The following is a 15,019-nucleotide window of genomic DNA, read 5'->3' as shown; positions in this document are numbered from 1 at the left end:
GACTTTACAATGTCCCAGAACTTTTTGGAGTTTGTACTGCAGGATGCACATTTCTGTTTGAAAAAGCTAGTTTTTGCTTTCCTAACTGCCTGTGTATATTGGTTCCTAACTTCCCTGAAAAGTTGCATATCGAGGGGGCTATTTGATGCTAATGCAGTACGCCACAGGATGTTTTTGTGCTGGTCAAGGGCAGTCAGGTATGAAGTGAACCACGGGCTAAATCTGTTCCTGGTTCAAAATCTTTTGAATGGGGCATGCTTATTTAAGATTGTGAGCAAAGCACTTTTAAAGAATAACCAGGCATCTTCTACTGACGGAATGAGGTCAATACCCTTCCAGGATACCCGGGCCAGGTCGATTAGGAAGGCCTGCTCGCTGAAGTGTTTTAGGGAGCGTTTGCCAGTGATGAGGGGTGGTCGTTTGACCGCAGACCCATTACGGACGCAAGCAATGAGGCAGTGATCGCTGAGATCCTGGTTGAAGACAGCAGAGGTGTATTTGGAGGGCAGGTTGGTTAGGATGATATCTATGAGGGTGCCTGTGTTTTCGGATTTGGGTTTGTACCTGGTAGGTTCATTGATAATTTATGTGAGATTGAGGGCATCAAGCTTAGATTGTAGGATGGCTGGGGTGTTAAGCATGTTTAGGTCACCTAACATTACGAGCTCTGAATATAGATGGGGGGCAATCAATTCACATATGGTGTCCAGGGCACAGCTGGTGGCAGAAGGTGGTCTATAGCAAGCGGCAACGGTGAGAGACTTGTTTCTGGAAAGGAGGATTTTTAAAAGTATAAGCTCAAATTGTTTTGGCACAGACCTGGATAATAAGACAGAACTCTGCAGGCTATCTCTGCAATAGATTGCATTTTCGCCCCTTTGGCAGTTCTATCTTGTCAGAAAATGTTATAGTTAGGGATGATAATTTCAGGGGTTTTGGTGGCCTTCCTAAGCCAGGATTCAGACACAGCTAGGTGTGCTAAAGCAGTGAATAAAACAAACTTAGGGAGGAGGCTTCTAATGTTAACATGCATGAAACCAAGGCTTTTACAGTTACAGAAGTCAACGAATGAGAGCGCCTGGGGAATGGGAGTGGAGCTAGGCACTGCAGGGCCTGGATTAACCTCTACATCACCAGAGGAGCAGAGGAGGAGTAGGATAAAGGTACGGCTAAAGGCAAAAAGAACTGGTCGTCTAGTACGTTCGGGACAGAGAGTAAAAGGAGCAGGTTTCTGGGCGCAGTAGAATAGATTCAATGCATAATGTACAAACAAAGGTATGGTAGGATGTGAATACAGTTGAGCGACGGAAGAAGTCTGTTGTTGTAGCCCCCTCATGCGGTTACGTCGGCAGACCAGTCGTGCTGGATCAGCAGGTATCCGTGCAGTAAAAGGGTTCAGGCCAATTGGCAAAATAGGAATAGTAGCCAAAGAAATTGACTGATGGACCACTACAGCCAACAGTCCGGTATGCTCTAGATAGCTAGCGGTCCGCGGCTAGCAGATGGGCATTCAGGGGATGTCGCGACGAAGGAGCCAGTTGAAAAAAAACTTGGGCGGATTACGTTGGTAGTTCAGACAAGTTGGATCGGCGGGGCTCCGTATCGGCAATACAAGGGGTCCAGGCCAATTGGCAAAATAGGTATTGTATCTCAAGGAGTGGCTAATCAAATCAAATCAAATTTATTTATATAGCCCTTCTTACATCAGCTGATATCTCAAAGTGCTGTACAGAAACCCAGCCTAAAACCCCAAACAGCAAGCAATGCAGGTGTAGAAGCACGGTGGCTAGGAAAAACTCCCTAGAAAGGCCAAAACCTAGGAAGAAACCTAGAGAGGAACCAGGCTATGAGGGGTGGTCAGTCCTCTTCTGGCTGTGCCGGGTGGAGATTATAATAGAACATGGCCAAGATGTTCAAATGTTCATAAATGACCAGCATGGTCAAATAATAATAATCACAGGAGTTGTCGAGGGTGCATTAAGTCAGCACCTCAGGAGTAAATGTCAGTTGGCTTTTCATAGCCGATCATTAAGAGTATCTCTACCGCTCCTGCTGTCTCTAGAGAGTTGAAAACAACAGGTCTGGGACAGGTAGCACGTCCAGTGAACAGGTCAGGGTTCCATAGCCGCAGGCAGAACATGGTCCTCTTCAGCTAGCCGGGAGATGGGCGTAGCATAGGCTAGCTCCAGGCTAATTGGTGCTTGCTTCGGGACAGGGACATTAGCAGGAGAAGCCAATCGGATAGCAGCTAGCTAGCCACGGTGATCGAGGTGAAGAGGTTCAGAGCTTGCAGTAGGAATTTGGTGGTATGGAGAAAAAGGAGTCCGGTAAGCTCTGGGTTGAAACTCGCTGTACAGACAGACAGGAGTTGTCCTGGCTAGAGGTTAGCTGATGACCGCTAGCAGTGGCTAGCTTACTACTAGCTAGTAGTTAGTTAGCTGGCTAGCTTCTGTTGGGGTTTGCGGTTCTGAGGTCAAGAAAATAGCAGATCCATACCACATTGGGTGAGGCGATTTGCAGGAGAGTATGTTGAAGTTGGGGTTAAGAAAAATATGAAAAAATATATGCCAAGAAACAATATATAAAATTATAAAGATATACTGTATATACGGGACAAGATGAAGACAAAAGACGTCTGACTGCTACGCCATCTTGGATGTTATATGACCGGCCAATGCTGCAGAACAGATCAACTAATTATCATACAGAAGCTATAACTCATGCCCTTTTGTCAACAATACAAAACCATTTTTTTTTTTTATGTGTGTGACCTCAAAGGATGCTCTGGTCCATCTCACACTGATGGTTGCAGACATGATTAAATTAAATGACTCAGAGCTGGAATATTCCGCCAGTAAGTTAGCAGCAGAACATACACACACAGGCACGTACCCAAGCACGTACGCACGTACGCACGCATGCACATACGCGCAAGCACGCACTTCACTGAGAGGACAACACACACTTTGCTGAGAGGACAACTCAGGTTACGTCCCAAATGGCACCCTATTCAAAAGTAGTGCACTAAATAGGGAGCAATTTGGGACACGGCCTTAGACTGGCACTGCTTCCTGACTGTTGTTGATGAGGGGTAATTCTACACCAGCGCACAGTTAATTTAGTCCTGTTTGTTTTTTCTCTGTGTGGTCGAACAAAAAGACACCGTTGACAAGCTGCATCAAAACAGACTACTGGGAGAAAGCCATATCTCTCTTCTGAATCGCTAACACAATCACATTCGGACAAGCATAATATTGTTAACTGTACGGATATACACACAAGCACAAACAAGTATACACACATGCACGCACACACAAGCATACACACACACACACACATACACACTCCCTCATTAAGCTTCAGTGGCTTTCCTGCTAGTAGGGCAGCTAAAGGGGAACAAACAGGGTCACAGTAACCTCTGGTACACACACACAAGTATACACACAAGCATACACACATGCACGCACAAACATACACACACACACACTTAAACACTTGCTCGTTAAGCTTTAGTGGCTCTCCCGTTAGTAGGGCTGAGGGGGAACAAACAGGGTCACAGTAACCCCTGGTATAGTGGAGTGAGACTGGCATCCCAGTACTGAATAGTTTTAGTTCAACATTCGATGGAGCATAAAGTTCTGCATGCACCGGAAGCAGCAAGGTATTTACCAGAACTGCACTGTGCGTGGCCCTCAGCCCCAGGTCTGGGTTCTTTCCCAAATGGCACTCTCCATTCCCTTCATAGTGCACAAGGGCCCTGGTAAAAAGTAGTGCACTATAAAGGGAATAGGGTGCCATTTGGAACACATCCCTGGTCTGCCCACTTAGCAAGACAAGCTGATTCAGCTGGCCTCAAAAACCACACAGCACTGTAGATGCTGACTAGCCTGGTCCAGTGGTGTAGGTAGAAATTGCTGTGGCTGGGCATGAGTAAAAGTGACTGGGACAACATTTTCCAGCAAAAATACCCTGACATATTTAAGTGAAAATTTGTGCAATCACATTGCATAATTTAACACATAACACAGGATAAATGTGACCACAAAGTTCCCTTGGGAAACAAGCCCGTTATTAGGCCTATTGCCAAGTAGGCAGCGCAACTACACAAGTTATAATTACTGTCAACACCACTGAAAGAAACAGGCTGACTGTCCGAGTCCGACAGTAAACAAACATAATGAAATAGGCTACACAACGTGATAGGCGGTGCGTGAGTTCCATGTTCGGGGAAGCAGCTTAACACCAGCTAGAGGAAAACAGTTTTAGGAGGATTCGGGAAAAAATGTGGCTTTTATAAACACATTTCGTGCAATTCTACGACACTTTACATGTCTGGAGACACTATCCGAATCTTTAACAATAGGCATTCTACAAAAATAACAGCGTAGTCCTACTCTGCTGATACTGACAAACTGAGATCAAGAAAAACGACCTTGTCTTGAATGCAACCATCTAATCTAGGCCTACAAAAAAGGGAGACACATATTATACAATATGAGGAAATTATTGTTCTAAACGTTCCAGTGACTGACTCATTCAATGATAAAGACAGTATGTGCATTCTGTCACACCCTGATCTTTTTCACTTGTCCTTATGATTGTCTCCACCCCCTCCAGGTGTCACTTATTATCCCCGGTGTATATATCCCTGTGTTTCCTGTCTCTCTGTGCCAGTTCGTCTTGTTTGCCAAGTCAACCAACAGTTTTCTTTGCTCCTATTTTTCCCCAGTCTCTTTTGGTTCTAGTCCTCCTGGTTTCGACCCTTGCCTGTCCTGACTCCGTACCCGCCTGCTTGACCACTCTGCCTGTTCTGTCTTCAAGCCTGCCTATCCCCTTGTACTGTTTGGACTCTGATCTGGTTACTGAACCCCTGCCTGGCCTGCCCTTGAGACTGCCCTTCATCTGGTACTGTTTTGGACCCGGTTTATGAACTCTCGCCTGTCCCCGACAACACTGTTAACACATTTGGGCTCCTGAGTGGCGCAGTGGTCTAAGGCACTGCATCTCAGTGCTTGAGGTGTCACTACAGACACCCTGGTTCGATTCCAGGCTTTATCACAACCGGCCGTGATTGGGTGGCATACGATTGGCCCAGCGTCATCCGGGTTTGGCCGGTGTAGTCCGTCATTGTAAATAAGAATTGGTTTTAACTGACTTGCCTAGTTAAATAAAAATACAAAATAAAATAAAAAATTGCCAACACACTCCCAACACTGTCAACATTGTCATGAAATAGTGTGGTATGTTTACAGTATGCACTGTGTCTGTGTATTGTGTACAAACAACTCACCCAGCAGGTGTTTGAGGAGAGCCTGGTTCTGGTCCCAGATGCTGTTGAAGGTGCTCCAACGAGAGCGTCCGTCAGGGAGAGGGTTCTTGCGTACCCAGCCCCCGCAGGCGTACTGGTAGAAGTCATGGCAGGGGTCAGCGCTGCGGTCCAGGGCCTCTACGATCTTACTGGCCACCGTAATACAGGCCTCAGTCAGACACAGGCTCCGCGCTGGGTCTGGTTACAAGGTAGAAAAACAGAATTCTATGATGCTTTAAAAAGCCTGCTGGTACAGTATAATGCTTTATGATGTGGTTATAATGGAAGTTAACAAGACTTTTTTTCACAAGCATGTATGACTCCATAATGTCTTAATAATCACTCATAACGATAATGCTAAACACCAGCCAGCTGAAATGTTGATACACAGAGAGACTTAACATATTATAAGCCTTATTATAAGACATAACACTTGTGTGCTTGTGCGCTTGTGTCCGTGCGTGTAACCAAAGGCCTCGCCTGTGTTGTAGCGCATGCCCAGCGTGACAGCACATCCGAACAGGGCGAGGAGAGAGCAGAGCAGCACACCAGCCAGCACTACCTCCATTTGCGTCCTCCTGCCCAGGGGACCGAGGAGCTGGATGCCGCCCTTCCGAAAGCCAACCTGTGGAAACACATGAGCCAGAGACAGAGACAGAAGAGAGGATGGGATGACATCACATGTATCACAGACATAGTCAAGTCCATTCGTGCAGAGCTGTGGTGAAGTTCTAACACTCCCGGCACATGTCACATATCCAAATCTCCCCATCGGAGACCGGGGTTCAATCCCTTCCCACCGTTTTTTCCCCACCTGCCTGTATCCCCTTCTGATTTGCATACTGTCTAAATAAATATATCCAGTGCATTCGGAAAGTATTCAGGCCCCTTGACTTCTTCCACATTTTGTTACGTTCAAGTCATATTCTAAAATGGATAAAATAGTTTTTCACCCTCATCAATCCACACACAATACCCCATAATTGGGCGGCATGTAGCCTAGTGCTCGAATCCCCGAGCTGACAAGGTAAAAATCTGTTGTTCTGCCACTGAACAAGGCAGTTAACCCACTGTTCCCCGGTAGGCCGTCATTGTAAATAAGAATTTGTTCTTAACTGACTTGCCTAGTTAAATAAAGGTTACATTTTAATTAAAAAGAGGCGACTCCGGGATGCTGGCATTCTAGGCAGAGTTCCTCTGTCCAGTGTCTGTGTTCTTTTGCCCATCTTAATCTTTTCTTCTTATTGGGCAGTCTGAGATATGGCTTTTTCTTTGCAACTCTGCCTAGAAGGCCAGCATCCCGGAGTCGCCTCTTCGCTGTTGACGTTGAGACTGGTGTTTTGCGGGTACTATTTAATGAAGCTGCCAGTTGAGGACTTGTGGGGTGTCTGTTTCTCAAACTAGACACTCTAATGTACTTGTCCTCTTACTCGGTTGTGCTCCGAGGCCTCCCACTCCTCTTCCTATTCTGGTTAGAGATAGTTTGCGCTGTTCTGTGAAGGGAGTAGTACACAGCATTGTACGAGATCATCAGTTTCTTGGCAATTTCTCACATGGAATAGCCTTCATTTCTCAGAACAAGAATAGACTGACGAGTTTCAGAAAAAAGTTATTTGTTTCTGGCCATTTTGAGCCTGTAATCGAACCCACAAATGCTGATGCTCCAGATACTCAACTAGTCTATTTATTGCTTCTTTAGTCAGCACCACAGTTTTCAGAAGTGCTAACATAATTGCAAAAGGGTTTTCTAACGATCAATTAGCCTTTTAAAATTATAAACTTGGATTAGCTAACACAAAATGCTATTGGAACACAGGAGTGATGGTTGCTGATAATGGGCCTCTGTACGCCAATGTACAGTTGAAGTCGGAATTTAATACACTTAGGTTGGAGTCATTAAAACTCATTTTTCAACCACTCCACACATTTCTTGTTAACAAACTATAGTCTTGGCAGGTCGGTTAGGACATCTACTTTGTGCATGACACAAGTCATTTTTCCAACCATTGTTTACAGACAGATTATTTCACTTATAATTCACTGTACCACAATTCCAGTGGGTCAGAAGTTTACATACACTGAGTTGACTGTTCTTTTAAACAGCTTGGAAAATTGTACATGTGGATGTATTTCAAGGCCTACCTTCAAACTCAGTGCCTCTTTGCTTGACATCATGGGAAAATCAAAAGAAATCAGCCAAGACCTTAGAAAAAAAGGTCTGGTTCATCCTTGGGAGCAATTTCCAAACGCCTGAAGGTACCACGTTCATCTGTACAAACAATAGTACACAAGTATAAACACCATGGGACCACGCAGCCGTCATACCGCTCAGAAAGGAGACGTGTTCTGTCTCCTAGTGTAACGATCGTCGTCATATTCCTCCTCCTCGGATGAGGAGGAGCATGGATCAGACCAACACGCAGCGAGGTATGTGGACATAATGATTTATTAGACAAAACGACGAAACACGAAATAACACTTTAGAAATACAAAATAACAAAACGAACTAAACAGACCTAAACTTACGAACTTACATGAAACGAAGAACACACGAACAGGAACAGACAAACCGAAACAGTCCCGTGTGGTAACATGTACTGACACGGAAGACAACCACCCACAACAAACAATGTGAAACAACCTACCTTAATATGACTCTCAATCAGAGGAAACGCCAAACACCTGCCTCTAATTGAGAGCCATACCAGGCAACCCATTAACCCAACATAGAAAACACATAACATAGACTACCCACCCAAAACTCACGCCCTGACCAATTAAACACATACCAAACAACAGAAAACAGGTCAGGAACGTGACACCTAGAGATGAACGTACTTTGGTTTGAAAAGTGCAAATCAATCCCAGAACAGCAAAGGACCTTGTGAAGATGCTGGAGGAAACAGGTACAAACGTATCTATATCCACAGTAAAACGAGTTCTGTATCGACATAACCTGAAATGCTGCTCAGCAAGGAAGAAGCCACTGCTCAAAATCCACCATAAAAAAAACAGACAACGGTTTGCAACTGCAAATGGGGACCAAGATCGTACTTTTTGGATAAATGTCCTCTGGTTTGATGAAACAAAATTAGAACTGTTTGGCCATAATGACCTTTGTTATGTTTGGAGGAAAAAGGGGGAGGATTGCAAGCTGAAGAACACCATCCCAACCATGAAGCATGGGGGTGACAGCATCATGTTGTGGGGGTGCTTTGCTGCAGGAGGGACTGGTGAACTTCAAAATAGATGGCATCATGAGGGAGGAAAATGATGTGGATATATTGAAGCAACATCTCAAGACTTAAGTCAGGAAGTTAAAGCTTGGACGCAAATGGGTCTTCCAAATGGACAATGACCCCAAAGCATACTTCCAAAGTTGTGGCAAAATGGCTTAAGGACAACAAAGTCAAGGTATTGGAGTGGCCATCACAAAGCCCTGACCTCAAACCTATAGACATTTTGTCGGCAGACCTGAAAAAACGTTTGCGAGCAAGGAGGCCTACAAACCTGACTCAGTTACACCAGCTCTGTCAGGAGGAATGGACCAAAATTCACCCAACTTATTGTGGGAAGCTTGTGGAAGGCTACCCAAAATCTTTGACACAAGTAAAACAATTTAAAAGGCAATGCTACCAAATACTAATTGAGTATGTAAACTTCTGACCCACTGGGAATGTGATGAAATAAATAAAAGCTGAAATAAATAATTCTCTCTACTATTATTCTGACATTTCACATTCTTAAAACAAAGTGGTGATCCTAACTGACCTAAGACAGGGAATTTTTACAAGGATTAAATGTCAGGAATTGTGGAAAAACTAAACTTCCGACTTCAACTGTAGATATTCCATAACAAATCAGCCGTTTCCAGCTACAATAGTCATTTACAACATACTTTACAGCACTGCTTATATAGACAGGTGTGTGCCTTTCCAAATCATGTCCAATCAATTGAATTTACCACAGGTGGACTCCAATCAAGTTGCAGAAACATCTCAAGGATGATCAATGGAAACAGAATGCACTAGAACCTAATTTAGAGTCCATTAGAAAAGTGTCTGAATACTTAAGTAAATAAGGTATTTCTGTTTTATTTGTAATAAATTTGGAACATTTTTGAAAATACTGTTTTTATGAAAAAAATAGGGATTTAAAAAAAAACAATTTCAGAATATGACTGTAACGTAACAAAATGTGGAAAAAGTGAATAGGTCTGAATACTTTCCGAATGCACTGTATATATATTTTTAACCCTCCATACCTCTTTCTGAGCGACTTTCTAATGAATGAAATATCACTATAAAGTTCATCTCGGAACCGAGAATACAATTTTGCAAGAGCACAGGCCAGCTCTCGATTTGGCAGTCAGTCTTTCATGAGGGACTACTATGAAGTATAGTGTAGTTTAAGAAAATGTCAAAAGTTTAAAAAAGGACATTGTTTGCACTTAGGAAGGGTGGATGTGGGGATTGAACCCCGGTCTCAGCTGGGGATTAAAAATATAAATAAAATTACTAGAACTGAATTTGCTGATAGCTTTTTTTTTTAAATAATGTAATTACTATGACTGAGATATGTAGTTATCCCACCTAACCGTCTTAAGACGAATGCACAAACTGTAAGTCACTTAAATGGGGGTATTATATGTGACTCAGAGATTGACATTTAAGTCTGAAAGGCAATTCCCAACAGGGCAAACCAGGAGTATTTTTTGGTTGCCCGAAGATTATGATAACTTGCTTGAAAATGTAAATTAGCAATTTATACCCAGAAGTGCCAAGTACAATGAGTATACTAAACATTAGGAACAACTTCCTAATATTGAGTTGAACCACCCCTTTTCCCCTCAGAACAGCCTCAATATATCGAGGCATGGACTCTACAAGGTGTCAAAAGCGTTCCACAGGGATGATGGCCCATGTTGACTCCAGTGCTTCCCACAGTTGTGTCAAGTTGGCTGGATGTGCTTTGGGTGCTGGACCATTCTTAATACACACGGGAAACTGTAAAAAACCCAGCAGTGTTGCAGTTCTTGAAACAATCCGGTGCGCCTGGCACCTACAACCATACCCCGTTCAAAGGCACTTAAATCGTTTGTCTTGTCCATTCACCCTCTGAATGGCACACATACAAAGCCCATGTCTCAATTGTCTCAAGGCTTAAAAATCCTTATTTAACCTGTCTCCTCCCTTTCATCTAAACTGATTGAAGTGGATTTAACAACTAACATCAATAAGGGATCATAGCTTTCACCTGGATTGGACTGAATGGCGCCGGAGGAGATGGCTGCCGTTTTACGGGCTCCCAATTGTGCTATTGTGTGTGTTTTTTCGCATTATTTGTAACATATTTTGTACATAATGTTTATGCCACCATCTCTTATGACCGAAAAGAGCTTCTGGATATCAGGATAGCGATTACTTACCTCGTACTGGATGAAGATTTTTTCTTTAAAAACATCCTAAAGATTGATTCTATACATCGTTTGACATGTTTCTACAAACTGTAATGGAACTTTTTGACTTTGTCTGGCCTGCGACTCGTGAATTTGGATTTGTGAACTAAACGCGTGAACAAAAAGGAGGTATTTGGACATAAATGATGGACTTTATCGAACAAAACAAACATTTATTGTGGAACTGGGATTCCTGGGAGTGCATTCTGATGAAGATCATCAAAGGTAAGTGAATATTTATAATGCTATTTCTGACTTCTGTTGACTCCACATCATGGCGGGTATCTGTATGGCTTGTTTTGGTCTCTGAGCACTGTACTCAGATTGCTTTTTCCGTAAAGCTTTTTTGAAATCTGACACTGTGGTGGGATTAACACGTTTCTTTAAAATGGTGTATAATACTTGTATGTTTGAGGAATTTTAATTATGAGATTTCTGTTTGAATTTGGCGCCCTGCACTTTCACTGGCTGTTGTCATATCGATCCCGTTAACGGGATTTTAACGAGTAGGACGCAAAGGAATTATTTCAGACAACCGACAAGGCCAACATCCCGTCATTCGCATGAGAAAGAGACAGAAATATCGGGGACGTAGGTCAGGGTGCCTTGTAAGGATCTGACGGCGAGTGGCCTCTACCGTCAGTCCTATTAGCCAACGTACAATCATTGGATAACAAAATAAACAAGCTACGATCACGAATATCCTACCAACAGGATATTAAAAACTGTAACATCTTATATTTCACAGATAAAATACAGCTTATGGGGTTTACGCTGCAACGGCAAGATAGAACAGCTGCCTCCGGTAAGACAAGGGGTGGCGGTCTGTGTATATTTGTAAACAACAACTGGTGCAAAAAAATCTAATATTAACCTCTAACGCCTACCAAACCCGGATCCGGGATCCCCCCCATCACAAAAGCTGACTAGCATAGCCTAGCCTAAAGCCACAGGGATATCATATAATAAAATGTTCATGAAATCACAAGTCCAAGACACCAAATGAAAGATACACATCTTGTGAATAAAGCCATCATTTCTGATTTTTAAAATGTTTTACAGGGAAGACAAAATATGTAAATCTATTAGCTAACCACGTTAGCAAAAGACACCACTTCCATACTCCACCATTTTCTTACTGCATCAGTAGCTATCACAAATTCGACCAAATAAAGATATAAATAGCCACTAACCAAGAAACAACCTCATCAGATGACAGTCTGATAACATATTTATTGTATAGCATAGGTTTTGTTAGAAAAATGTGCATATTTCAGGTATAAATCATAGTTTACCATTGCAGCCCCCATCACAACTCTCACTAAAATGACTAGAATAACTACAGAGAGCAACGTGTATTAGCTAATTACTCATCATAAAACATTTCTTAAAAATACACAGCGTACAGCAATTGAAAGACACAGATCTTGTGAATCCAGACAATATTTCAGATTTTCTAAGTGTTTTACAGCGAAAACACAATATAGCGTTATATTAGCTTAGCACAGTAGCAAACCAAACAACAGCATTGATTCCAGCCAAACATAGCGATAACGTATTCACCACCAAAATATATTAATTTTCACTAACCTTCTCAGAATTCTTCAGATGACAGTCCTGTAACATCATATTACACAATGCATATAGAGTTTGTTCGAAAATGTGCATATTTAGCGGCACAAATCGTGCTTATACAATGAGAAAAGTTGCCAAGCTGCCCAGAAAATTTCGGGCGCCATCTTGGAGAGTCACCTAGTCTAATCAATAAATAATCATAAACTTGACTAAAAAATACAGGGTGGACAGCAATTGAAAGACAAATTAGTTCTTAATGCAATCGCTGAATTACATTTTTAAAATTAACCTTACTGCGCAATACAGGGTGCAATACAGGCTGCGATAACGCAAGGCTACACGGCAAATAATGGCGTCTTATGCATTTTACTTTTTCAACAGAACAACGAATTATCAGCATAAATAGTTCTTACTATTAGCTGAACTCCCATCAGAATCTTGGGAAAGGTGTCCGTTGGCCAAAAGAATCGTTGCTGGGTTGGAGAATGTTTCCTTCCACGTTGCAATTAGCAGTACACAATGGCATTCGAGAGAGAGATACCCAACTCAATACAACGTCAGAAAATGAAATGCCCGAAAATCGCAATATACTGACATAAACTGATATAAATCGGTTTAAAATAACAAGATTATGATGTCTTTAAAGCCTATATCGAATAAAAACAGAGCCGGATATATCTAGTTTCTAAAACCAGAGCTTCTAAAAAGACATGCCAAGACCCTCTCTGCGTCAGCGCGAAGATCCAAAAGGGTGGACACCTCGATTCCAATCAATTTATAAACTTTGGGAACTACGTAGAAACTCCATTTCAAGTCTCCCTATTCGCTAACAACCAGGGGAAGGCGTATGCAGTGCATCTCAACCAATAGAGGACAGGCAAATTAATACACAGGTCTGGGAACAGCCAGCAAAATTCTGCACTCTGACATATACATAGGAAAATTGCTCTAAGTCGAGTTCTGTTTCACCCACAGATATAATTCAAACAGTTTTAGAAACGAGAGTGTTTTCTATCCAATAGTAATAATAATATGCATATTGTACGAGCAAGAATTGAGTACGAGGCAGTTTAATTTGGATACGAATTTGTGCTATGTCGAAATGGCACCCCCCTAGTGGCAAGAAGTTATTAAGGAAGTCTCGAGGTTTTGCTCGCCTGAGTTAGAGTATCTCATGATAAGCAGTAGACCACACTATTTACCAAGAGAGATTTCATCTATATTTTCCGTAGCTGTCTATTTACCACCACAAACTGATGCTGGCACTAAGTCCACACTCAATGAGCTGTATAAGGCCATAAGAAAACAGGAAAACGCTCATCCAGAGGCCTGTGCTCCTAGTGGCCGGGGACTTTAATGCTGGGAAACTTAAAATGGGAATCCTTTTTACCTAATTTCTACCAGCGTGTTAAATGTGCAACCAGAGGGGAAAAAAACTCTAGACCATCTTTACTCCACACACAGAGACGTGTACAAAGTTCGCACTCACCCTCCATTTGGCAAATCTGACCATAATTCTATCCTCCTGATTCCTGCTTACAAGCAAAAACTAAAGCGGGAAGCACCAGTGACTCGTCAATAAAGAAGTGGTCAGATGAAGCAGATGCTAAGCTACAGGACTGTTTTGCTTGCACAGACTGGAATATGTTCCGGGATTCTTCTGATGGCATTGAGGAGTACACCCCATCAGTCAATGGCTTCATCAATAAGTGCATCGATGACATCGTCCCCCAGTGAACGTTCGTACATACCCCAACCAGAAACCATGGATTACAGGCAACATCCGCACTGAGGTAAAGGGTAGAGCTGCCGCTTTCAAGGAGCAGGAGACTAATCCGGACGCTTATAAGAAATCCCGCTATGTCCTCAGACGAACCATCAAACAAGCAAAGCGTCAAAACAGGATTAAGATTGAATCCTACTACACCGGCTGTTACGAATCCCTTTGGCCCGACAGTCTAGGGGGGATGTAACGAGACCCGTAACATAACTCGCGCAAAGTGTAACAGTGACAAAGTAACGGCGAGAACGAAATAACACAGACAACTTAATTACAGTCAAACACTCAGGGTTTATTTCTAAACACACGGTAAAGGGGGGCAGGAAAAGGGGCTGAGCTGGACCCAAGGAAATAAATAATAAGTATCCAAAAATACCCCTAAGTTAGACTAGCCTACTTCACCAACAGCTAACTAACTAACCAAAAATACAGTGGGTGGTCCGCCCAGGTCTAACTAGTGTATTTAACAGAGTTTACCTACGGGTAGTGTATGCCCATGGGCGACCTGTCTGGTTACCCCTTTTCCCACCATCAAACCAACACTCAAACACCATAACCAAAAACAATACTCACAGGTGGGGACAAAGTGACATGTATCCTAAACCACACAAGAGATCTACAACATATGGCATTTACAGAGAGATTGAGCTCTAGAGAACACAACTGACAGGGTTTTTAAACCAAGGGAAAGGGACTGTGATTGGGTAAGGGAAAAGGAGCAGGTGTCTTCCGATTAGCGACTGATTGATGACTGATTGGGGAATGATGATTGTCACCTGTGAGTAGGGGAGAAGGAGAGAAAAGAAATACACACAGGATACACACAGAATACCTGTATCCGTAACAACGGCTCTGACGCTCGCCGGATGTGCCAGGACTTGAAAACTATTACGGACTA

General features: G+C 42.8%; 1 protein-coding gene across 3 annotated transcripts in view; it reads right to left on the bottom strand.

The window, feature by feature from the left end:
- The window catches only part of ece2b (endothelin converting enzyme 2b), a 70,200-nt gene that overhangs the window by 25,956 nt on the left and 29,225 nt on the right, over positions 1-15,019 (bottom strand). For all 3 annotated transcript variants that reach the window (XM_038961656.1, XM_038961658.1, XM_038961657.1), the window contains 2 exons: positions 5,789-5,933; positions 5,291-5,506 (listed from right to left, as the gene is read on the bottom strand). In XM_038961656.1, coding sequence (XP_038817584.1) covers positions 5,291-5,506; positions 5,789-5,933 — 361 coding nt within the window. The remainder of the gene's footprint in view (positions 1-5,290; positions 5,507-5,788; positions 5,934-15,019) is intronic.

The sequence above is a fragment of the Salvelinus namaycush genome, chromosome 23, assembly GCF_016432855.1.
Source record: "Salvelinus namaycush isolate Seneca chromosome 23, SaNama_1.0, whole genome shotgun sequence".
NCBI lineage: Eukaryota > Metazoa > Chordata > Actinopteri > Salmoniformes > Salmonidae > Salvelinus > Salvelinus namaycush.
The sequence above is the reverse complement of the archived record's forward strand: the minus strand, read 5'-3'. Positions and strand labels throughout refer to the sequence as shown.